Source organism: Ambystoma mexicanum, chromosome 5q (assembly GCF_040938575.1).
Source record: "Ambystoma mexicanum isolate Mex_15411 chromosome 5q, UKY_AmexF1_1, whole genome shotgun sequence".
Classification (NCBI taxonomy): domain Eukaryota; kingdom Metazoa; phylum Chordata; class Amphibia; order Caudata; family Ambystomatidae; genus Ambystoma; species Ambystoma mexicanum.
In genome coordinates, this window is record NC_090933.1 from 1,188,940,945 (window position 1) to 1,188,967,429 (window position 26,485).

The window sequence follows — 26,485 nt, forward strand, 5'->3', positions numbered from 1 at the left end:
GTAGATCAGGGGATCCTCACCATGCTGACCTGGGTTCCTGAATCACGAAGCAGGTAGCAATACCTGGCCTACTTAGCCACCACATGCCCCACCTCTAGGGCAAGACCAGGCACATTGTCACGTGCCACAGAGAAGTGTATTAGAGGGCCCTATGTGCCAATAAGGAGCTTCCACAACACCCAAACTCAGCTATGCACAGGAAAAGCAAAGGAACTAGCTTAGGCTCAACTCTACTGTGTATTGAGGAAAAGGCCACGGGTAAGAAGTTAAGAGAAGCAGAGGTTCTAGATTAGAAGTTGGTGATGGGTGCCCATTCAAGCCTGTGACAGTCGAACTTGCTTGGGAATAATCCTAAGTGTCAATTATGGGTCTTTTTTTAGCAAGACAGACCTAAGGCCAATGGCCAGGCTAAGAGGGTGGTCTTAGACACATGCTGCTGCAGAAGTGTAGTTTGCTGATAAAAATTAAGTTAATCTTTCAATTTACACACTTTTCAAGAGCTCAGTTTACTCAGGCGGGCGCTGGTCACAGGCGATCACTGATGACGCCTACACTGCGGAAGGTGCTTTCTGCAAAGTCTTCAGCTGCAGAAAAGGCCCTGGAAGGCTGCAGACACTGCTAGTGGATGAATCACCAAGCCTCTGAATAGCTGCGTGGTCAGGGGATGCTCCAGGAGGTGGTGCTGCTCTCGACTGTTAAGCTGGTCCCTCTAGGATGCGGCTCTAGCTCATGGAGCACTGCGCAGGCGCACAGTGTCTGTCATAGGACAGCCCTAGCGTGTTAACTCTTTGTATTCACTCCATGAACAGAATGCGAGACACAAGCTGTCATATAAACGTGAAATCAAATAGGTTCAGAACGCAATAGACCACTGGTTTTTCATTCCTGGAAATCTTGTTTCTTTGCCCATAAACAAGGTATAAAGCATTGTTAATTGCGAGGTTCGTTTTTCCACTACTAATGCAAGCATATCATTGATAGTGGATTATTTTCCTAAGCCACGTTAGGCCTAGTGCTGATTATAAGGACCTGGTCTTTCTTGAATCAGCAAGCTCTTCTCGTTTACATTGTATTTACCATTACATTTCCCATTTACCTTCTTTAGGCAATCATTTGCATGGATCTGCAATTTCCTCCATGGTACTGGTAGATGATACAAACACACAAAAAACAGGAGACACCGCGTCATGTCCGAGGCAGGTAATATTTATTCACCTACTTAAAGACAGAGCACATCAAGGAAATCTGCAGTGTAATTTGCTATGACTACAAAACCAATTACAGTATGCCATATGCTGCTCCCCGCGAAGGCTAGGTCTACTCCCACGGCGGCGCCGCGAGAGCAAAATGTGTACACACAAGTCTTACGTCTGCCAAAATCAAAGGAGCATTGAGCAGCAGTTTGGCCAATTTCTATGTGAACAGCAGGAGAAATGTGCTTTAACAGTAACATCCATGTTATATGTCCTCAAAGAGATGTATAATTGGGTACTCTGTGCCAAACTATGAATCCTTTGAGTGCCCTCTTAGGACATCCACACATATCCTGAAAAAAAGGGTCTGTTGTTGCCACTCGGAGACACACACACACACACACACACACATCTGGGGGGCTTTTAAAGATTATTTTCCCACCAGGCCATGGCGACATCTGGGCACACATTCAATTAAACTTCCTGGCAAGGGGGTGCCCAAAGACTAGTGGCAGCCAAATGGTTAGTGGAAGGAACAGGGAGACACCTTGCATCGACTGCCGCCAAGTGCTTCGAACTACCACAAATAAACAGGTTTTGCTCTGATCATACACACTTTAAGAACTCAAGTTCTCTGCAAGTAACAGGACTAGCAGCTTACCAGACTCGTGTGACCTTTCCACTAACTGAGCCAGAGCCAAGCCAAGTGAGTACAAACCCACTCTTAGTTAAATAATCGTGATCTCACTAAATGGCTTTTATTCAAGGGAAAATCAATATCTTGCGCTGGGGGTGGGGAGGGCAACATGGATAGGTGGCGAGTGTGTTATTCAAGGATTCATTGATTACTTGCAAAGCCTATGCGAAGGCATAAAAGAGAGCACTGTCATCAAACTGACTTATTTCTGAAATCTTGGCACCATCATTTAGTCCTCCTCTGGAACACATGACTTTGGCGGAGCAAACCCATTGGGAGGTACACCGAACCAAGTGATCAATGGAAACAAAAGGAGCCAGGGTTCATAAGTGGAGTAGACAGCTGGTCTCATTGCAAAACTGGATTCAAGTTACGATTCTGGAACAATGATGTCCAGGTCAAGACTGCATAAATCATCTGATCTTGGCGTCACAATAACAAAGTGTGCTTACTCTTACGTGTGGGCATTGTAAAGGCTACCAGCCTTTTGGTGTGCACATGGAGTGTTTTTTTCTGAAAAAGCAGAGGTCAGGGCTGCAATTGTATGTGTACGTACACAAATTACAGAATGCTGAGCTAGCATCAGGTAATCCCACCGCCCATACATTGAGCAAATGATGAATTGCGGTCTGCTTTCTTGCTGGTCGATTGTGTTGCAGCGCCTGGGAATCCACATATCATGATCCAAGTCCATTATAAAGTGCTCAGTTGATCCGAACAGTGACTTTTGTGTAGTAACCTGATGGCCAAATAAGCAATGACGCGTTGCGTTCGCTATGTCCTGCAAAGACGGTCACTAGGGCTCCTCATTTCATGATTTGCAACACTGGAAGATTTTGGTTTGGTGGTTGGCCAATGATATTTCACCATGTCGATGACATGTGCAGTGCCTTCCGTGACGCAAGTGCGCTGAATCTTCCACTACTCGACTTACATGTTTAGCGTCACGGGTTGAGGGGGCGTGCAATTGGGGACATGCAGTGGGATGTTATGGGACAGGGATTGATGACGCTGTTACACACATTTTTTCAGGAGGGAAGACATTTTATTATTTAGCTTTTCCTGAACATGCTACCGCAAACATATCTCCCAATCATGTCCACATAGAGCATTATTACCCACAGACCTTTTAATCAGGGGGACTGTGACTTTCAGAACGCCCTAAGACATGTGATGCATCACTAGAAGCAGTCTCCTGGACTGGTCTACGCTGGCGGGCTTGGGCCCAACGCTTAATTAATAAGGGTGGCTGAAATTTGTGACAGGTCTTGAGGATCCCAGGAATTTCAAAAGATCATAACTTCAAAACTGTGGGCCGAGGACAGATTCCATGGCACGGATGTGAACACTTGGCAGGCAGAACCAGGACAAAGGCAGCTCCCTGTTGGAGTTGTCATCGTGAAACTTGATGTTCAGGAAAAATTCTCCGGTGTAGAGGAAGAGGAGGGCTCCAAAGCAGATGGACTTCTCTGTTGGCTGCACCTGAAAGGGAGATGAAAGCAGTCAGTTGTAGACAGGCCGCGACTCAAACACATTTATGCGCGTAGCATGAAGTCAATCCTGACAATCCTGCCATCCGTAGCAAAACGAAAACCTACTTACTAACACCTCCTTGCATTTCATTTGTTACACCAATAGCTCTTGTTTTTCATATAGTGTTTAAATAAACTTTAAAAAACTGCAAAATAGCCTTACAATACCCAGGAAGTTTTTAATACACGCTAGCAGGTGAACAATTGCAACACTCAGCCCTTGTGTGCTTGCTTAATCATAGCTGACCAAGACACTGGATGGGAGGGTTACTAGTCTTTGCTCTACCTTATTTCCTGCATGACCACAATTGTCAGGTATCACTGTGCTGTGTATTAATATTTTCAACGCATTCTGGCCTTGGTAGAATGTTATTTGTGGAAGCAGTCTTCGTGATACGTCTTAATAATGACATGTCTAATTACAGCAACTGGCAGATATGGTTAGGGATAAACACATCCATTTCCAAATATACATTGACAGCTCTACAATCTATTAACATCTTCATGACAACAGAGGAAGCCTCCATGGCACCAAAATAAATATTGCAGTATCTTCTAAGCTGTTTCTTACCACCCCCCCCACACACACACGTACACAACATTTACAACCACACACTCTAAGAAATCATACTGTGACTTTTCACAGTAGTCGCTCCATGTCTTATATTTCTCAGCTGTCTCGTCTGTCACTTAATTAAAAGTCCTAAAATTATCGCCACCACTCTGCGAAAGGTTTTCGTAAGCATTGCCCTCGCTGGACTTGTCCAGGACCATGGTACTCACTCCATCACCTGGTGAAAAGAAACAGGTGTGGCCTCCTGCAAGGAGCCGGGTATCAGTATAGGTGCTGGTCCATTTCAGATACTTTGAGGGAGAGCTGATTAGTCGTTGTCGGTGTCTTCCCTGAGAGTGCTATCATTCCTATCATGCACTCCCTCCACCAAGTGTGAGAAAGCACTAGCAGAACCTTCCGTATGCCAAGCAGAGACAGGTGAATGGTATGCTGGACAGTCACTATATTTGCAAGGGAGCCCATGGCATAGAAGTGCCATCACGCATGAGCCATGCCAACCCTTGGCCAGAGCGTATTCGATAAAAGACCACATGAAATCTTGTATTACTTTTCAATATCTACCTACTGTTCACAAGCAACCTTTTAAGCAGAATAAATACTATAATTTAGCCATAAATATTCCTTTCATGCTTTGAATTCAATGAACCACAAACATTCTGAGAGCCAGTTGTCATCAGTATGTACATATGGATCTATGCAAAACCCACTACCTCAGTTCCACCCCATTCTCCGGCTCACAGATACTGAGGAATGGCAGAGCATGCCTCAGGAAATATATAGATATATATGCACATCAAAACACTTTATTAAATTAAAAATTTGCCAGTTATGGTAAGCTAAGCAACCATAACTCGCGCCTCCACCGTGCACTGCTAAGACTAACACCCAGGATATCAAAGATGACATCATAAATGTCTAGCCTCCTCTACCTCATCTTCCTCAACCACTCCTGTCACCACACAGGGTACTCCTGTGGGGCAGAGGATCCCACCGGCTTCCTCGCAGGCCATACAGGACGCTGTCGATCCTTACCTTTCGAGGGTCTTCTGTCCGTACTGCTTCGGGCAAGGAGCATGAGAAACACTATCCCCTACCTTAGAATTAGGGCACGCCCAACATCTTCCCTTGTCCATCTGTCCCTCCATGTCTGTGGTTGATGCCCCTTCTCTCCATTCCCACACCCACCTTACCTCCTCGACACTCCCATAAAAAAATCCCCAAAAATATAAAAGCCAGAAATGCAAAAAAAAAGGTTCCTTCTGGAGCCACCTTTCACAGTTAAAAAACAGAACTAAAAAAAAGAATCAGAGGCCCTTTTGCAGCCTGCATAGTCCGCGGACACCAGGAAAATTCCAGGCTCGGGGTGGGGTAATTAAAATCAATGTATTTATTTTTTTGTTCAAAAATGGTGGCTCTTAAAGGAAGGTTTTTTTAAAATGTGTTGGAGTTTCATATACTGAACTAACAAATGTTCTACTGAAGTTAATACATTTTTTAGAACTTTCACAAAAACTGCAAATTTTTTTCTGTTATTCCTTTTTATTTACTACAACTACTAAACAATACTTCACTACATATTTCACATGTTCACAAAAACTGTTTCAATGCTTTTTGCATATTCAAAAGAAAAATTTGATTTCCAACATCAGTCAAATGCACTTCATCCCCTGTAAAAATATTAACGATATCAAACTCATTGTGAAAAAACGTCATTCCAACATCCTGCAAAAAAGCACATACAGCTTTACATTACACCTTGCTTTCTCGATCTGTGGACAAAATAAATTAGAACGTTTCCAAATTTGTCTTTAAGCTACCCGAGAAAAAACAATCTTCACACATGAAAACAGATCTATTAACTTTGCAAATGTATCCTTCATGACAAACTTTAAGAAAATTACGGTGACATAGCCCAAACGGTTGCCTCCACACTGAACTACAATTATGTCTGGATGCTTCAAAGTAACATACTCTGGCAAAACAGGAGCAATTCCCCCCCACTTTATTCCTCGGACTCCATACCAGGAAACTTAAAATTCTTCAAATCCAAGATGCATTACCACTATGCCACAGTTTCCCTAGTCTTTAAAAGCACTGCAACACATTACAAATGCATTGCACCACAAACAGCCCTTCCTCTTATTAAAATCACCAGCACAAAAATAACCTAAATATGCATGTTTTTTTACACACCCACTTTTGCCCTGTTCCTTATAATGTCCCAAACAGCACTAGTTATAGTCCAATTGTTCCACCAACATAATTAACAAACGTTACTACACCACCCATAACACAACTTTATAAACATTTCCCCAACAATTCCTCCTACCTCAATAAATAACAACCTCAATTGTACTACAATTATAAATAATGTATGCACTTCAATTATATTATTCCACCATATTACAAACACTGTATACTCCCCCTACAGTACCTATAATTACTATACACCTACTATTATAATGTGTGTGGCCAGTGGCCAGATTCAAGGGGGAATGGCCTATGGTTGTGCCCCTAAAACCCTGGCCAATGGCCACAACCACCACAATGAATTAAACCATATAACAAGTACGTACAATAAACCTTCAAATAACAAGACTCCACAGGAACCCCTCCCCCCCACTCTCATCCGTAGCTTTTCAGCAGACTTCAAAGGGTTTAAGTTTATAGGTTGTTTTGTTCATGCTCTTGGGAATGTTGAAGACTATAGGATATCAGGAGCCCGCAGAAGAAGTTAAATGGTTCTGGGGTGTTTAGTGCAAGTGATGGGTAGTCAAGAATTATGTTGGCTTATTATGAAGTTTAGTTGAAGGTTAGTTGCCCATTCTTAATGTCTCAAGGCCTTTAAGATTGTTATTGTATTTACCCTTGCTCCCTTCCCCACCTTGAAGTGCTTTGAAACACTTTGTGAATAGGTGCTATATAAATAAAATATATCATATCATATCTGCAGACAACAGAAATGATTGCGGACGCAGCGGCTGCTGCACTGCTTTTTTTCACCTATGAAAACAGCTCCATATCAACTTTTTTCCACTCCCATACCCTTTCCAGGCCCTCTTTTGGCCACAAAATAACCCCAAATGCATTCTCCAGACTTTTTTCTCACTGCGTTGTCAGCAGACTACAGTGGTGGTCTGCGGATCCAAGTTGGCGATCGTTTAAACATTTATGACGCACTTCATGTTTGTGAACATCCAATCAGTGTGCGTCTTTGATGTCAGTGGACACCAAGCCACCCTCCGATTGGTCCAGAGGCATCCGCGGACTCCGAATCAGGAAATTAGTCTGTGGACCAGACCCAGATATCATACATTTTTTTACCTACTTTTTGCCAATTTTTTTTTAAAAAAAATGGACAGATTTACACCAAATTTGCAAAAGCACGCTTTCGGGACCAAGCTGTTGCTCCTGGTGCCAGTTTGGTGAAAATACGTACAGTGTTTTGGGCTGTAGGTGCAAGCACTAATTTTTTTTCCATTGTGTACAGGAGGATTTCCAAAATGTTGGGTCCCTCCTATAACTTTGGCCCCATTGGACGAAACCGCATCAGACTTCGCAAGATCATTCCAAGGTGGTCATATACTTGTTTTGCAAAGTTTGGCGAGGATTTAACGAATGGCGCTAAAGTGTAAGCCTCCCAAAAAGTGCTCTTTCTAGGAGTTGAACAACTTAATCATAACAATACTGCTGCAACAGCAGGCCATGCAGCATTACACGGCCTGTGGTAGCGGCCGTGTAGTTATGGTTAAGTTACTCAACTTGTAGGAAGAGCACTTTTTGGGCGGCTTATAACTTCACTCCCCCTGGACGAATCCTCACCAAACATTGCAATAAAAGTATATGGTTCGCTCTAACTTTTTCTGGTAAGTTTGCTGAGGTTTCGTCAAGGGGGGGCAAAGTTATAGGGGGTCCAACATTTGTTTTCCTCCATAGACGCAATGGCAAAACAATTTTGCTCACGCCTACAGCCTAAACCGCTGGACGGATTTTCACCAAATTTGCAGCAGCAGCAGGGGCTTGGTGGAAAAACAGTGGGAAAAGTGGCAAAAAGTGTAAAAAACTATGCTAGAAGGTGGGAAATGGCAGAGTTTTAAGGTGAAACTTTGTAAATTGGACAACATTTTTGCTATATTGGGGTAAGTATGATATTAGTAAGTTTTGGGAAATAACATGCACTGGTAAAAACCCATGAAATTCACTGAAAAAACTTTGTCAAAGGGATGTTATGGTTAAGTTGCAATAATAAAAACCTATGAAATTCAATGAAAAAAGTTGTTAAAGGGACGCAATGGTTAACTTTTTCTCTTTATGTTATGTTGTGCTAATGGACATTTGTACAGTGCCTTTTAACACTGGTATAATTCCAAAGTGCTGTGGATTGAACGCCCCCGGGGACCACAGTCCAGGTCAGTGGAGAGAGTAATTTAGTAAAACGTGCTTGGGTGCCCCTGGTATGTGTGCAGCCAAAGTGGAATAAGTGGGGTGTAGCTGCATACTAGTGCTAGGTGTGGTGCAGTGGTTGTGTGAGATCAGAAGAATGTTTTCAGCAAGGCCAATGGACTGGAGTATCTGCATTCTGGCAGTGCTGGAGTTTGTGAATGAGATTATGGGTGCAGCTAAGCTGATTTCGAGGGGTATAGCTGCGTTCTAAAGACTATTGAGGTGATCATGGAGGTGTATAAATATGTGTGCAGCTAGGCTGAATTTATAGAGGGGTATAGCTGTATTTATTGTTTGTTGGTGCAGAGGAAAGAGCTAGCATAGCTGTGTTTTTAAGTGTCTGTGTGCTTTCCAGGGGGGGCCTGTTCCCTGTTGATCTTCGAGTGCCTTTCGAGGGGTGGTATCTCCCTTTGTGTTTCGGCTGTTGGCTAAGGTCATCCCTCCGTCTTGTTGGGTCAAATTGCTTTGGCGAAGAGTGACGGGTGGTAACAGGCAGATCTGTTCCAACTCATGTCGTTACTGCATGGTTCGGCTAAATACATTCCCCGATAATTGGGATTAGCAAAGAGTAAGTGCTAGACAGTCCTCAGTATATAGTTCCGCTCATTTATTTTCCGATGTGTAGGATTAGCAAGCGAAGGCATTTTCTGGACTGATAGCGTACTGCATATTTGTAGGGCAAGGATCAGGTTCATAAGTGCTATTAATGCTTGGGTTGGAGGTTCTGCTAGATTCCCAGTAGGTAGTTCTGCTAAATACATTCCCAGATAGGTGCTAAGTGCAAAATAGGTGCCAGACGGCCCCCGGTATCTAGTTCTGCTAATGGATTTCCAGAAGAGTAGGATTAGCCAGCATGTGCATTTCTTGGACTGATAGCGTGGTGGATAATTGCATGGCATTGATCAAGCTCATAAGTGCTATTAGTGCTTGGGTTACGAGTTTAGCATAATTGGAGATAAATATCTCTAGGCCTCAGAGTGTACAGTATTTGTGGCGGAAGAAGGCAATGACTCAATTCCGTCATGTACAGAGGTGCTACTATGATTCGGGTTTCAAGTCTGGGGCAAGGTTCTCCAGATTATGCGGGTAGATATCATCTGGCCTGAAAGTCTATAAAAGGGCCCGTATTGCGGCAAGGGTTACCATGTAGTTTCTTGGTCGTGGTGGTAAATTGAGTAGTCAGGGCATTCCCTTATGTGTTTTTAGGCAAAGAGTCAGGTTTTAAGTGACTTCTGGAAGGCATGTAGTCTTTGCTTTGTCTAATGCGGGGAAGCAGTGAGTTCCATAAAGTTGGGCCCAGGGTTGAGTAGGCAGACCCTCCAATCCTGGCCGAATTAGAGGTGGGGACCACTAGGAGGGCAGTGCTAGACCTTAGGGTGCGAGTTGGGTAATAAGGTGTAATCTTTTCTTGTAGGAATTTGGGGCCTGCTTTTTGCACCGCTCTGTGGGTAATACATTGGAATTTGAAGGTGGCCCTGCGTCCCATTGGGAGTCAGTGTAGGGTGCGGAGAGCAGGTGAGATGTGGTCCCTTTGTCCCAATGCAAGAAGCAGTCTGGTAGCAGAGTTTTGTACTCTTTAAAGTTTGTTTTAGCTGGTAAGCCGGTGCACCCAAGTAGAGGGATAATCAAGTCTGGACTTAACAATGGACATAATTGCATCCAGTCTGTTGGGGTAGGTGAGGTAAGGCAAGATGCGTTTCATGAGGCCAAGGTGGAAATGATAGAATTTGGATGAATTGTTGATGTGGTGAGACAGTTAGGTCCGAGTCCATTGTGTCATTTGCATAGTTATGGCAGGTGAGGTTGTGTGAGCGGATGATCCACGGCAGGGTGGTCATGGAAAGGTTCAAGAGAAGGGAGGAGAGGCAGGCGCCTTGGGGTACTCCAGTTTCACTGGGCATGCAGAGGAGCAAAAAGGGGGAAGATGGGTGATTTGCTGTATATTAGTGAGGAATGAGGCGATCCAGGTGAGCGCTGAATCTCTTATTCCTAGGGAGGGGATTCTGTCAAGGTAGATCATGTGGTTAATGGTGTAAACCGCTGCTAAGAGGTCAAGAAGAGCAAGTGCTGTGCATCCTTCTGAGGCTGCTGTGACTTTTGAGGTCATCCCAGGAGAGATCAGCAGGGTTTTGGTTCTGTGGTGCGGACGGAAACCTCATTGCACGGGGCTTAGGATATTTTTCGATTCTATGAAACCATGGAGTATGCAGTCTGTTCAATGAGTTTTGCCAGGAATCGGGTGTTGGCGATGGATCTGTAGTTTATTGGTAGGAGAGCGTCGAGGGAGGCTTTTTTAAGCAAAGATTTGACATGCACAGTTTTGAATGGTATATTTTTGTTGAGGAGAGAGGCCGGATAAGGTGCAAGGTGATCCAGAAGGTTGGCTGTCGGATAGTAGTTTGAAGAACTCTTCGCTCGAGGGTTAAAAGAGCAGAACAAAGGGTTCTCGGGGGCAGAGGGTTGGTTCCTGAAGAGCAGGGGTTGGGCGGGCAGCAGGATGGAGAGTTTGGCATTGAGGTTCGCCGTCCTGTCTACAGCCATTTTGTGGAAATGCTCAGAGAGGGAGTTGCAAAGTATTTGTGACGAGTCAGTCAGGGTTGTGGTGCAGGAAGGTTTTAAGAATTCTGTCATGATGCTGTGGAGCTCTTTGCTGCTGCTAATTATATGTTACTCACCGTAGTGACTAACATACTCACAGTCCATAGTCCCCTTTCCTCCATAGTATGGGTGTCCCTCGCTAGGGACGGGAATGGAACCTTTTTCACCATAAAAATATGTCTTCCCCCTCAAATTCAGTTGTGTGCGGGGGCGCGGCCCCGGGAGCATGCGCTCCCTATACTCCGCCCACCGGCACCACACCTCAGTCCCCTTCGATTCGTTGGATATATTACAATTGCTTAATTACTCTGTTATTTTTAAGGGGGGGGATGGTGGGACGTATGGAGGAAAGGGGACTATGGACTAGGAGTATGTTAGTCACTACAGTGAGTAACTTATAATTACTCCTACGTCCCATCCACTTTCCTCCATACTGTATGGGCGATTACCACTGATTGAAGCCCCGGGGAGGAGAGGCGATGCAACTCCTAAGCAAATAAGTTTTTCAGAACAGCTTGGCCGAAGGCCGCATCTGGCCTGGCACTGGAGTCCAAGCAATAATGCCTGCAGAAGGCTGAGGGGGTAGCCCAGAAGGCTTCCCTGCTGATTGTCTGCCAAGGCACATGTCTCTGGAATGCCACTGCGGTTGCCTTGGCTTTGACCGCATGAGCGTGCATGTTTGCTGGTAGCTCCATGCGCTGCCCTACACAGGCCTCCTGGATGGCCATGACCATCTACCTAGCTATAGAGGTCTTTGAGGCCTGACGCCCTGGCATTGATCCACCGAAAGTAATAAACAGAGACCCCAATTTACGGAAGCTCCTAGTTCTGTCAAGATAGAATCTCAGCACTTTCCTGATGTCTAGACAATGTAAGACTTTCTATGCTTCATTGTTAGGGTTTGAGAAGAATGTCGGGAGCACTATTTCTTCATTGAGGTGAAAGGACGACACCACCATTGGGAGAAATGAGGGGTGTGTCCGGAGCACTACCTTGTCCCGATGAAAAAACTTATATAGCTCTGAAGCCACAAGGGCCTGAATTTCGCTGACTCTGCGTGCCGACGTAAGTCTCATGAGGAGTGCTGTTTTAAAAGTGACCAATCTCATGTCGATACCACGGGCTCGAATGGGCCAGGCAGCCCAGAACCACACTGAGATCCCAGATTGGGTGCAGCGCTTGACAGGGGGGTACAGCCTGGTTAGCCCTGTCAGATGCCTTTTGCCCATTGGGTTTGAAGAGGAGAAAACGTCATCACCAGAACTTTTGTATGCATCTATTGCTGCCAGGTAGGTGTTGCATGTCTCAACCTGCACCGTGACTGTGCCAGGTGTGCAGAGAAGGACAGAACTTGATCCAGGGGGCCTATGCCCTTCTCTTTGCCCAGTGACAGAACCTGGTCCATTTGCTTCAGTATTGACTCCTAGTGGAAGCGCTTCTTGCCCCTTGGATGATCTCCAGGTTGTTCTGTGACAAATGGAGGTGCTAGAAGGTTATTTGCTCAGGAATCGGGCTGCTATGGCTAACCTCTCCGGGGAGGGGTGCACTAATGCTCGCCCTTGCTGGGACAACAGGGGAACCGTCCCAACTGGGAGAGGAACGGATGGTGATTAAAGAGTCACAGAAGCTCTGAGAGCCATGGTCTGGCTGGCCACAGTGCGCAGAATGAGGCGTAGTTGGCAACTTTCCAGTTGACCCTGTTGAAAGACATAGGCCCACATGCCGTCCCACTGAAGTTGAAGGCGTCCCCTAATGAGCCACCTAATGAGCCCTTGCCCCATCCAGGAAGCAAACTGGTGACACCGCCTGTTGAGTATCATGGCGAAAAGGTCTATCTGTGCATGACCCCACTTGGGGAAAATCTCCTTCAGGACTGTCTAGTTCAACTGCCACTCGTAGTTGTCGACCGCAAGTCTGCTGAGCCTGTCCGCCTCCATGTTGGATTCGGCAGGCAGGTGGTTCGCTGAGAGCCAAATGTTGTTTGTAAGGGCCCATATCTGGATCGTTAGCCTGCACAGGGTGTGGGAGGTCTGTTGCTCCCCTGTTTGTTGAGGTAGTACATGCATGTCGAGTTGTCCATCTGAATGCAGACTGAGCTGTTGTTGATTACCGGGAGGGAAGCTTTCAGAGCTAGCCAGATGGCCATCATTTCGAGCAAATGAATGTGCATGTCTTGGTCTGCTCTCGACCATAGGCTGTCTACACTGAAGTTGCCGAGCGTGGCTACCCATCCCTTGAGGTAGGAATCCGCTGTTATAGTGTGTGAGCATTGGGGCTGCCTGAAGGGTCTGCCCGCCATGAGATTTGCATCCATCCTGCACCATAATGGGTCCTGGTGCAGATGATTTGGTATGGTAGTTGATGCTGCCTGAAGACCAGCTTCTTGGCTCCACGAGGCTGAAACATTTAGTTGCAGCCTCCTCATTCTGAGTCTGGCATATGGCATTGCCAGGATGCAGGCTGCCATAATCCCTAGCAGGTGTTGGCATCACAATGCAGATGTCATGTCCCTGCTGAGGAAGTGCCCCACAGCACTTTTGATAGCCAAGATTTTGTCCGCAGAGGGAAAGATCGTCTCCTCCTTTATATCCCAGATTAGCCCCAGGAAGGTCAGCGACTGAAGGCTGGAGCTGCGACTTCTTGAGGTTGATGGAGAATCCCAGTTTGTAGAGAGTATGCATCACTCTGGCTGCTGTATTCTCGACTTGCTCTGGCAAGTCTGCGCGGACCAACCAGTCGTCGAGGTAAGGGTAAACATGGTGGCCCTCTGATCTGAACAGTGCAGCTACTACATTCATGAGTCTCGTAAACACTCTTGGACTGAACTGAGGCCAAAAGGAAGGACCTTGTATTGGAATTGCAAGCCCATGACCTGAAACCGAAGGAAAACATAGTCCACAGATGCCTTTCCAACACAGCCCGACCTTAGCTTTGCATGGAGAAATACTTCCCCGCTGACCACTCAGATCCCCAAACTGTCACCTCCTCAAGATCCCCAATTTCAGTCACCTCTCGGTGGGGGGCAACAGCTTCCCGATCTTTGCCGCCAAACTATGGAAGAATCTCCCACTGGTCCTCAGAAAGGAACCTGCCTACTGGACCTTTCGCAAAAGACTTGGTTGTTCACCTAATACAACGCCTGCTTCAGACTCAATGCTCGTCCTGATGCAAATAAACCCAAAGCCTACTGTCCACCCCAAGCGGCAACCACCCAGACTCGACCCCATCTTCCTCTGCTCCCCTTCCAATCCCTCCTCTCCCTCTCCCCCTTCCTCAATGTAACTAGCACCTAGATACCCAAAGGTTTTGTGCGCTGCAATAAAAGTAAATATTGATAAATAATTAAGGATGAATGGGGTAGCCAAATTGGAACGTTTGGATATGCATCCTTCAAAACCAGGGAGCATGTCCAGTCTCCCCCACACAGCGACTCTACTCTCATTGTTGGCGTAACCATCTTGAACTTTTGGAGGGGTAGGTAAAGGTTTTTGGAATGACCGATCTAGCACTACTCGAAGCCTGCCTGGTTCTAAGAACCCCTGAATTTCTCTGAGAGGGGGGTGACTTCCTCCACGGCTTCGCTCTAAACCAGAGACCGAATCTCTGCAAGGAGAGATGGTGTCCCAATCTGAGGGGGGCGGGGAGGATGGAGGAACTTGAGATATGAAAAGGGCTTTAGCCCTGAGAAACCACAGATAGTATCCAAGGGTACATGACCCCAGCCCGCCAGGACTGGGCGTAGAGAGCAAACCTGCCCCCCACTGCAGAACTGTGGATCCTGATGCTCCAGTCAATGCTTCTTTCCCTCCGAGGCAGGGGCCTGGGAGGAGCACTGGAAGAAGCCCTTGTGTGAGGCCTTCTGTTGTTTCCGCCGGTGCTGGTAGGGGGATCTATCCGGTTGCCTGGAGCGGCGGCCCTGAAAACCCCTAAATCCACCAAAAGGTACGACCCCTGTCAGCTCGTGGTTAGACTTCACCAAAGATCTTGGGTGCTTGCTTTGTAAGTATGGCCAGAGATTTGGCTGTCTGCAAGCTATTCTTTTTCTTATCCAGCTCTTCGTCGGTGGAAGAGTGGAACAGGTCTCCTCCTTCAAATGGGAGGTCGAGGAGGCGGCCCTGCACATTTGGATTGAATCTGGTGGCTTTGAGCCCCGCTGTACACAGCATGTCAGTAGCCACACAGACTGCCCTATTGGCTTCATCTATATGCACAACTGAGGACTCCATTAGGTCCTGCACCACTAATTTGGCTTTAGCTATTCCTGCCTTGAAACAAGCTTGCCTGAGAGTCGGCAAGTAAGGGAGGAATTTGTCAATCTCTCTCCAGAGCCTCTGGTTTGGGGCAGCTAGCATCGCATTTGTGTTGGCTTGATGCAAGTGTAGAGTGGCATTGGAGTAAATGTTATTTCCATATGCCTCTAGTACCTTTACTTCTTTGCCTACTAGAGCCTAAGTGTTGTTGGATGATGTGGAAGCCTGAGGCTTAGCGTACATGTACGCAACCGCGATAACAGACGAATGCGGCTGCGGTTGCACCGACAGAATTAAAGAGCCACTTTATGCTTGTCTATTCTTGGCTTCCAGTCGCTTGTTGGTGGTTTGTGTGGAATGTAGTTTGGACCGACCCTTCTTTGCTAGCGCCTCCACATCCTTTTGGAGCAGAACGCCCGACTTGGTGGAGGACTGAATGAGCAACACTTCTGCCAGGACTCCTGCTTCTGGTTGCTCCTTCTGAGGCTACGGGATGCCTAGATATTCAGTCAGGCCAGAAAGTCTACCATGAAAGGCCTTGCTGAGGACGGCGTGCCTTGCTCTTTGTCATCGTCATTGTCAGCCTGGTCCCAGGGAATCCTGTGAATCCGTATCATCAGTGGGTGACTTTCCCAGTAAGACCGCTGGTTGTGGAGGCTCGGCCGTAATGTTAGATTGCAGCGTGGACCTCACTGGGCTGCAGCACAGTCGAGTCGGTGATTGGGGCCAGAGCCGTTACTGTAGGCTGAGGCTGTACTGGGGCTGGAGTTGATGGAAGCACTAGCGAGATCATGGGTTGAATGATGCCCTTGGGGATATTATCCATTTGGGGAGACCTCATGAGCATAAGGAAGTTTTAAAAAGAACTTTCCTCACAAGCTGGAGTGGTCCTTTCTTGCCCTGAAGCTGTCGGCGTGTAAGCACTCCCTGCACCATGATGGTGCTACAGCCAAATTCTTTCCACTCGCTACTTCACGAATCAGGAGAGTGGGAGGAAATGTGAGCAATACCACCTCTATCTCCCATGCCACACAGACCAATCACACTTTGCATCCACACTTGCCAACGTGTCCAAGCAATAATGCTCCGAGAAGGTATGGAAGAAGCCCTGCTAGCTGCCGGACAAATGTCCAATAGAAGTAACCCTCTGATGTGCCGACACTGGCACTTGGTCCGGAGTCAAATGAGCTTGGGATCCAACTGGGACTTCTGTCTGAGCCAACTCATGGGAGATTTTGATTCATAACATGATCAAACTTGAAATCACTGCTTGTAGATTGACTCACCCCTTCTAGGTTCACCATACCCAATGAAAAGCTGTCAATTCTGACATGATTATGCAGTCTTGGACCTGTAAGAATAAGTTCTCTCTTCGCATTGCCTCTTTGAAATATCTCCCCTTCCTCGGCTGGAGGAGGCAGGGGAAAGAAGACAGTCAAAACAGGTTTTGCTGCAAAAGGACTTCTGAAACCACCGTAGGAAGAAAGAGTGTCCTACTATGGGGAAAGACGTTAAACCCTGAGCATTCTGAAACCTGCATGCCAGGTGTCACCACAACCAGTAATGACACCTTCCAAACTGGAAGGAAGGGGGGATGTGTGCAGAGGATCGATGAGGTGCCTTTTTAAATTTTAGCATCAAATGTAAATCCCATATGGGGAGAACAAATGATGTCACATGATAAATCAGTCCCTTCAAGAACAGCAAATACCACTTTGTGTAGACTCCTCACTGATGAGGCCCAACAAGGCTGAAACATGTCTGGGGATGGTTGTTGTCTCGTGCAGAAGTGAGGTGACCTAGCAGTTCGGGCTGGACTGCCCCTTTTGGGGTGGGACCAAGCCTGATCTGAATATGTTCTTTCCCCTTGTGCAATGGCTTGGCAGGCTGAGAACGATGGTCTGGAGGGTTGCCCAGAGCAATGCCGGAGGTTATGATTCATTCAAAACCTTCCAGCCATCACCTCTTTTGTTTTTAGTACAAGTCCACCCAACAGAATCCTCAGGTACTCCTCATCAATGCAACTCAAAACCTCCAGCCTGATAAACAAATTGACCATAAGGCGATCATGACCATCCAAAAAACGATTCCCTGGAATGCAATTCCAGCAGAACAAAAACAAGTGCAAATCTGCATTGGCTTTTTAATAGAGCTACCAAGATGCTCCACTTGAGAGAGGCCTTGGGAAGGTGACTAAGGGATAGAATGCCTGCGATACATGCCAGTATTTTTTTACAGCACTTACCTACACCTAGGCTAGGGTCTCAAGGACCGGAATAGAATGCCGTTACCCTGTGTGTACTGCTGTGGATCCCTTGCCCAAGTCATATGTAGGCCACCTTGCTTGTGCCTGAAGTGCAATTGCTTGTGTTGTGTGCAGCACAAAGGTTTACAAATCACAATCAATAACAAATATCAAATTGATATGCCAAATAACATTTACTCATCCGAACATTTAAGCCCGCTGTAGCCACAGAGAGCAGGCAACCTAAAACAATGGCCTTAGGACAGGGCAGTGTTTTCAGACCCCTACTGCAGAACCAAACCAACAACCTTTTTCACTGACAGGCGCAGATAGATTTAACTAAGGTGTGCCTAGCAGAAAGCACCACCTCCATCAAATCCCCGGAAAAGTCTCAAGTATTGCACCTTAACATTTCCAGAGCCAAGCATGCAGAATGAGTTGCCTGCCACTTGCTGCCCGCCTGACAAACAACCCTGCAAGGGAGCTTCTGGGGTGTCACACGATCACCTCTACCTGGACTGGGTACCTTATGCTCCAGGCACAGTCCAGACCTATGAGAATCCTTTTGATCTAGTATTACTCTACTCTTCTTAGTATGACTAGAACTAAGGAAACAGTGGGAAGGCAAAATTTAACAGGAGGTTCCAAGGAAAAACCAGGGCATCTCCCATGGAGCCACTGGTGAGAACTCTGTGAAACAGACTAAGCAATATTTGGCATTGACACAGAAAGTGAGAAGGTTTCTTTGGGGACACTCCCAGAGCATCCTGTCTCTGGACCAAGTTACTGACACTGATAAGAGAGGACTCCTCCATCATACACTTCAGTAAGGACCTGAAGACCATACTCTTCAGAAAAACATCTCTCCAATAGCTGATGGATCCACTCAACCCTTATTCTGCCCCCATGGAGCCCTCACCCGTTATCCATCCCAGCTCCACTGCTACCCCTGCACTTTTATTTTAACTCTCTAGGTGCGTCCCATACGTGCAGCGCTCCATTCCTGCCCCGATAGGTTTGCACTTTAGAATAAATACTTGCATATAGGTACTTCAGACATTCCCAGGGCCACTGGGGTCTACTTGAAAATGTCAAGCATAGTCTTCTGGGAGGCTTTCCGCTACCCCAGAGTGGATGGCGCAGCCAGGAATTTGGGCCGCTCATATATTTATGCAGGAGTATGCACACGCCCCTCAATAGATGTACATCTGGGGATGGGAGACCTGTTTCGCCACCACAGGGGTGGCAAAGATCATCTATGCTCTGAGGAGGACCTTTTTAGTTTGTCCCTTTCACCCGATGTCTCAACCTGGTTCTGAAGGACACTAATTCTGGAAGGTGACATTTGTCTCAGCATAGCAGACCATGCCTTGTCCTTGCACGGTTTACTTAGAGATGTCAGAGATGTGAGGAGAGAAGGAAAATGTGGAGTCGAAGATGACCCCGAGGTTTTTAGCCTCACAGGTGGGTGTAGGAAGAGGGCCAAGACAGGGGCGGGCAGAGAGTGACAGGAAAGGAGGGGATAGGTGTGCTGATGAGAAGAATGTTGGTCTTAGTGGCATTAAGGCAGAGATTATTGGCAGCACACCACTTCTGGATGGCAGACAGACAGTCAGAGATGAGACAAGGAGAGGAGGTGGCAGAGGGGAGCCTGTAAATTAGTTGAGTGTCATCCACATAGCACTGAAAGTTGGGGCAGAGAGCGGCAATGCAGTGGGGAAGATGTGGCAGGTATTGGTTTAACAGCCAAGGAGAGCGGTTAGACCCCTGGGGAACACCTCAGGTAGAGATAAGGATAGAGGAGAGGAAGGAACCAAGTTTTACCTGGAAGGGTCGATCGGAAAGGAAGGAGGTCAGCCAAGCCAGAGCCTGATCGGTGAAACCCAGGTTATCATGGAGACAGTTGAGCAGGATGGCGTGGTTGACCGTGTCAAAGGCAGAAGAGAGATCAAGTAACATGAGGACACAGAGGGTGTTGGAATCGAGGTTGGAGAGCAGGTCTTCACGGATGTCCAGGAGAGCAGTTTCCGTGCTTCTGGCAACTCTGAAGCCAGACGGGTAGTCATGGAGACAACCAACAGATTCAGAGTGAATATTAAGCTGGGAGATAGCCAGCTTTTCCAGGCGTTTTTCCAAGAAAGGAGTGATGGAGATAGGATGATAGTTAGGGCAATAAGGGTCGGCAGAGGGCTTCTGAAGAAGACTGTGCACACGGGAGTGCTTCAGGGGTGAGGGGAAGACTGAAGAGGCAAAGGAGTGGTTGCAGAAGTCAGCCAGAGCAGGAACCAGGGTGTCAATGTGGTCCTTGATGGTTTTGGAGGAAGAGGGGTGAACCTGTTTTCACGAGACTTTCATAGATCGGACTTGTCTAGAAACCCCGTCTGTGGAGAACAGGGGAAAGGCAGAGAAGGCGGGAGGAGAGGTGGCCAGAAAATGGCCAGAGGAAAAGCAGGGAGTAGAGGGAAGAGGGGGAGAGGAAGAGAGAGAGGACAGGATGTCCTGAGTTTCAGAGATGAAATGAGATGCCAGGGCCGTGCAGAGGGTGTGGGAGGGGACAGGAGAGGTAGAGACTGCAGCAGGATTGGTCAGCTCCTTGCAGATTTGAAAGAGTTTGGTCGAGTTGTTAGATGCCGCGGAGACACAGGCTTGCATGTGGGCTCTCTTCTTGGTGCGGACAGAGAGCCGGTATTGCCTTTGAAGCAAGGGGCAGACCAGTTTGTCAGATGTACCGGAAGCATGCCATTTCCTCCCAGCCACCCTGCACTTGCGTTTAAGGGTGACGAGGTCTGAGTCGTACCAAGAGTTGCACTTGGCTTTGGGCTTCAAGCGCATCCTCATGACAGGGGCAAGAACATCGAGAATATCAGATATAGCAGAGTGGAGCATGGAAAGGGCTGAGTCAGAGTGTGAGTCAGCCAAGGGTGGAGGAGGGGTCAAAAAGTGGCGGCGAAAGCCTCATCCGACACACGCTTTATGGGTCGGATAACGGAGAAGGTAGGTGGCAGTGCTGGAATTGGTTTGGCCAGAGGGATAGAGAGGGTGAGGTGGAAGGAAAGGAGAAAGTGATCACTCCAGGAGAGAGGAGTGGTGAGAGGGATAGAAAGCAGAAGGTCTGAAGAGAGGGCAAGGCCTGGCATGAAGCACAACCCTATACATTGTTGTTTAGTGCAAGAAACTGCATTCGGCACTTATGCACGTCTCCACACTACTTCCAGGTCTTTAAACACGACTTGGGAAGCGACACCTTTAGAAGAAAACGCACAAGCATATCGGTGTCCTTTCTGTGCCTCCGCCATCTGTGTGTAACTAGGTCCAGAACCTCAGTATATATACTGGACCCGCCCTTTCTGCAGCTGACGGCAACACTAGAGTATTCCAGAGTCGGTGTGGAGCGGAGAGATGCCACGCAGTGGCTGTGAAAAGTCCTTTGGGGAAGTGTGCACCTAAAAGGCACTGTAAATTGAAATCTGGGGAAAGCAGGTGACCATTACAAAGCACATTATTATTTAGAGATAAAGATCAGTGTGTTGTATGTGCCTTTGGTACATGCTGTAGCTTGCTCTAGGACGGTGGATGAAATGATAACTGGAGTTCTAAGTAGTATCACTGGTAGCAGTAGATGATTATTACTGTATGTAAATGCAGTCATAAACCCTCCCCACCAGAAGATGGCTGGCAAAACAGTTTCTTTGATTGGAGCGTTCACACTGTTACCACAGCACCAACCAATATACATGTGTTCCAAATGCCATTTAGGGCCCGATGCATGGACGATTTGCCCGGTTCATAGTGACTTTGCACTGCTGAAAAGTGACTTTGCCCTGCCGACACAAACCCTGATTCGTGGAACCGCGTGTATTTTTGCAGTGCAAAGTCCGGGCAAAGTCATTGTGTACTGCAAAAATACACTCACTCTGCACGGTTCCATGAATCAGGGTTTGTGTCGGCAGGGCAAAGTCACTTTTCAGCAGTGCAAAGTCACTTTGAACTGGGCAAATATTCCATGAACCGGACCCTTAATCAACTGATGTCATTTTAGAACATTGCTAACCATAGTTAACAGAGCTCTACAAATATAAAAGCATGCCGGGAAACTGTGACGTTAAAGACAGCGGAGGGCCAGAGGCGAGCACTTTCTGTTTTTTCGTTCACCTTTGGTGCCCTACCTCAGGTTGGTAAATGGCCAATCTTGGGCTTACAAAGTATGTGTCGGTGTGAATGCACTCAGCGAGGACAGGAAATCAATGTTGTGAGCACACTTCTACAACTTCCTGCAGAACAAAACAGAGTTAAAAGGCAAATATTTGTAGCAATGAGCCAGCCCCTAGCTCATTTATACCTAGAGCGATAGCCAATGCTGGCAGGAGCTCCACTAGGTAAACACATCTGCCTTACAATGGGTAGGGTCAGAGTGACCTGGCTCTGTGCCCCGGAAAGGAATGCAGAACTTCGATTGGATGCTCTAGCATGGCATTGGACGTTGGGGAACATAGCCTTCCTACAGCACGTATGCAGGCAAATTGCTTATCATTCTTCTTTCAATCGGTCTGAGAGAATAGCCACACTTAATAGTCTGGAACCCAGAAGTGTGGAATCCTAGGACCCGGCTTGCTAGATTGCAACTGAGCGGTTCGTCATTGTCCCGCCCCAGCCAATCAGCTTCATGGACACTCATTCTCTGACCTCGTGGCATTTGACATTGCTCCATACATTATTCAGGGAAAGCCTTAATTGCACTGAACAGACCTCATTTCCCCCTAATGTGTTACAAAGACTACACTCCATGTAATAGTTCAGTTTTATGAAAGAACATAGGCAAACGCCTAACTCGCACTAGGGACTGGGGTAAAATATTACTATTTCAGTTAAACAAACTATTTTTACTTATTTTACACTATGGATTTTTTCTGTTTAACATATTTGTCGTCTTCCCTAATGTATTTTTTCATTCATCACCAAACACAGCTTTCCCATTAATGTGAATGTATTCATGGTTCTGTTCTTTTACACAATACATGTGCATAACCACTAGCACATTGCACTCTCCCAAATTAGAGGAAAAGATCACCACACCGGGTGTGCGCGAATAGCCTGGACTACATTTGAAGGGTAGCCAGGCTTTCTAACGAAAATGTTATGTAGACATACACATATACCGAAGGTTTTACAATGACAAAACATAACGAAAATGTATGTGGGGGTGCGTTAAAGGATGGAAGGCATGTAACCCATTTGAAGTATTGCACCTATTCACTGCTATAGGCACTTGCATTGCTTGTAAACTCAATCGATAATGATAAAAACAAAGCACTGCATTACTCTCACAAGAAAAAGTGAAACGCTTCATTTGCCAGCCTCTTGTGTAATTTCTCCTACAATATGTGCCACCGCTCTCTTCTAGGGTGTAATAGACCCTTCTCCTACCACCTTTGATTAGTGCAGGTTACTTCACGGCTTCCTGAAAGGACTCCATGATCAAATGCACTGCCAAGCAGCAAGGTGACCCTCGGGAAGAATGGGTGCAATTATCAAGAAAATAGGCAGTAGGCAACCATGGGGCTATAGGGTATATACTCCCTTCACACAGCTGGAGGTAAGCGGTGCCTGTTCAGCGATGTACACAGGGTTCTATAAAGCGCTTTCGCTAAAGCGTCCTCCATAACACCATGGTACAATAATTAAGGATAACAAAATAGAAAATGTCTAATGGGGAGAGAAGCTAAGAAGAAAGGAGGTGAGTTTGTAAGATGGAGTGGAAACTAGAGTGTGTTGAAGAAGGATGTATAGCAAGAGGCAGGGCACTCCATTAAGAAGGGTCAATAATGCAAAGGAGGGAAAACAAGACTGTGCACAAGGAGGCTTAGGAACGGTCAGAAGAGAAAGAGACTGGGAGCGTAAGCAATGGGGACATGAAAGATAATGCATAGGAAGCGGAAGGGATTTATATTGTGCTATTGGAGGGGAGTTGGTTTCTGGCTACCAGCATTGACTACAGCTACCAGAATTCCCTGAGGCCAAAATTGGTACTAATCAGCAACACCTGAGCAGACTGCCTCCCTGAAGATTGCAAGAGGCATGAAAGCACTTGGAGGAGAAGAGCAACTGAATGGCAGAAGGTACACAAAGCTGGGAACTACAGTGCACACCTCACCCCCTCTTTTTTCTAAATAGGAAGCGGAAGAGTAGCCGAGATTCGAAAAAAGCCACGAAATGGAAAGGACAGAAGAAATCAAGGTATGGGAGAGAGAGGAAAAAAAGGATACAGAGATGAATTAAAGATAAAGAGCATAGTGTGGGGGAGTTGACCAGCAAAGGTAGCGCAGAAAAGTAGTCATGGTGACATAAAATAAGAGAGGAAATAAGAAGCTTGTTCGCTTGAAAGGTAAGAAAAGGCTGAACTGCGCATGCAGCATTGGAAATGTGTGTTGCGAAGGAAAGGGTGGAGTGAAAAGTGATACCAAGATTGAGGGCAGATTAGGGGAAGGGAATGAGAGAGGGGGGGAAGGAAATGCCAGATGGGGGTGTTGTAATAGTAAGGGTGGTAGAAGGAAAAGAGAACACTTCATTGTTTGCAGAGTTGAGATCCAGGAAGTGAGAATGCATTCAAGACTGTATGGAGAGGATGGCTAAATTAATAAAGTCGGAGAAGGAAGAGAATGATGAGAACTCAATTGTCCCCATTTACCAATCTAGGTCAACTGCAATCAGTACTTATGGTGCTTCCTAACCGAAATTAAAGAGAGGTTCTTCTGAAGTAGGGTTTTTGGAGTGGCAAAATGTGCCCAGTCGGATTTGCTACATCAGAAAGATGGCTTAGATTACATAAATGACCTAATTAATCTGAAACCACCATTATTCTGGATTAGATTTTGGTCAAATACAAAGATACACACGACACATCAGTTTATCAAGGAAGTACTAACGTTGGACGATTGCACGAAAATCCAGTGGTTACCTTATTTATAAAAGGAATTTATCTTCCTTGGTCTCTCTGGAATCTTCATACCGTTTCCCAACGTGGGTTCATGAATCGGTGTCACTTTAACACATTTGTTTGGTTCCACCATTGCTTAGCTTTGAACCCCTTTGAGTAATTAGCATTACATCCTTCCAGCCAACTCTTGCATATGATCATTGAACAAAGAATCATCCCTATGGTGGTCTCATGTGCACCCTTGAATGTTGAAATAGGTAAATACATGATGCCATCATGCCTAGAAGTTTCAAGACATTTCTTACTGTCTCCAACAGCTGATAAAAGGGCTCTAATTCCAAGAATACTAGGATTCATTCTTTTGATGTGAAGGCCCAAGCCTACCCTGTGTCTGACACAGCGCGCAAGACGGTCTTCAGTTTTGTTGAGTCTAAACTTGATTTGCGCACAATGATTGAGAAGCAGAGGTGGTGTAGCAGTGCTATAGTTCTTGGTGTATGCGAGTATGTCGGTTCCTATTATTAGACCATTGTTTAAATATGGGGATATGTTAATGTGTTGTCTGACCAAATGCACCGCAAACACTGACATCACATTTGGGACTAAATATGATACTGTTGTTATCTCAAAAGGAAGTACTTTGAATTGGTAATGCAAGCGCCTATCTCAAACCGGAGAAAACTTTGGTGCGTCTGGAACATGTCAATATTTTAGTATACATCTTTCATGTCCAAGGCCGCTTTAAGTCTTCTTTGTTAAGCATTGCAATAACCTCTGGAAGGGTCATCATTCAGAACATTTTCACCTTCACTAATATGTTTCCTGCCGTAGGCCTAGTACTGTATGTTAAATATATTCCCTTGTGTCTTCAAGGCAGAGAAATATCCAGGATAGCTAATTTTCTCGTAGTGATTTGACCTATGCTTGCAATAGCAGGAGATTATCAGGTTTTGGGCACTTCTTTCTTGGTGGGGTGTTGTATGATCATCCATGCAGATCCCCACTTGTCCCCTGTTATTGCCTCCCATGCATGAGCAAAGTACATAATTCTTGCCGCGACAGGGGTGATATTGGAGGGGACTGTGCAATCCTTGAAATAGATGTTGGGGTTTCTCTGACTTTTGCTGCAGGGGGACTACACATACGATATCTACCTACTCTTTGCAACCAATAACATCCCTCCTGCCAGAACCCAAACCTCTTGGGTGGAGTGAATGCTGAATGATGTAAGGCTTGTGGTATAATCAGGAGTCTGAGGCATTAAAGCCTGTTCTGCTGGTTTCAGAGCTTCGATGCTGGAAAGTGCATGCGGAAAGCAAGCCTAGGGATTTTAACATCTATTGTACCTTCTTAGCTTTTTCTAATTGATTATGTACTTACTTTCTGAAGAGACGGCCTCAGTTCAACCATTTGTTGATCATCATACCCTAGATCTCAGGACAAACCACATTACTGTGCAGCCAAGAATACCTCTTTAGGATGGATGCATTGGCTATCTCCTGTCCAGTCGGTTTGGCTGAATCTAAGCGGTTTGCAACCACTGCATTTGCAGTAAATTGACTTTCCTCAATGGCGTTGGTATGCAGGCCACTGTCATACCCATTTCCCTTCCTATCGAGTAAAAGCTTTTTTCTCATCCTATCAGTTGGCGAGTCTGCTCTAGTGTCTAGCCCCATTTTTGTCGACCTACAATTTCACCGAATGGATTTTTACATACGTTTTTTTCCATTCTTTTTCTGCAAAATGCAGTTGGTAAATTGGGGTAAGGAATATATCGGCATGGGGAGTTGCTGTTATAAGAAGGGAGCTAGGGGTCTGCCCCCGCATTTGGCAGTAAGAAAAGTGCAAACGTGGGTAAAAGAAATTCTGCAAAATTGTAGATCGGCCAAAATAATTTGCCAATTCTTCATAGAACCTGTTGCAGATGCAGGTGTCCCAGAGCCTTTGCGTGACAGGGAAATCGGCCTGTAGTTGGGTGAAAATAATTAAGGGATCGGATGGTTATCCAAATCTTAAAGG

The 26,485-nt window shown here is 46.2% G+C and overlaps 1 protein-coding gene across 1 annotated transcript in view; it reads right to left on the reverse strand.

The window, feature by feature from the left end:
- Positions 1-2,913: 2,913 nt before the first annotated feature.
- Positions 2,914-26,485, reverse strand: part of TRAPPC9 (trafficking protein particle complex subunit 9) — a 3,490,818-nt gene continuing 3,467,246 nt past the window's right edge. The window contains exon 23 of the mRNA XM_069621680.1: positions 2,914-3,372. Coding sequence (XP_069477781.1) covers positions 3,193-3,372 — 180 coding nt within the window. The 3' untranslated portion in view covers positions 2,914-3,192. The remainder of the gene's footprint in view (positions 3,373-26,485) is intronic.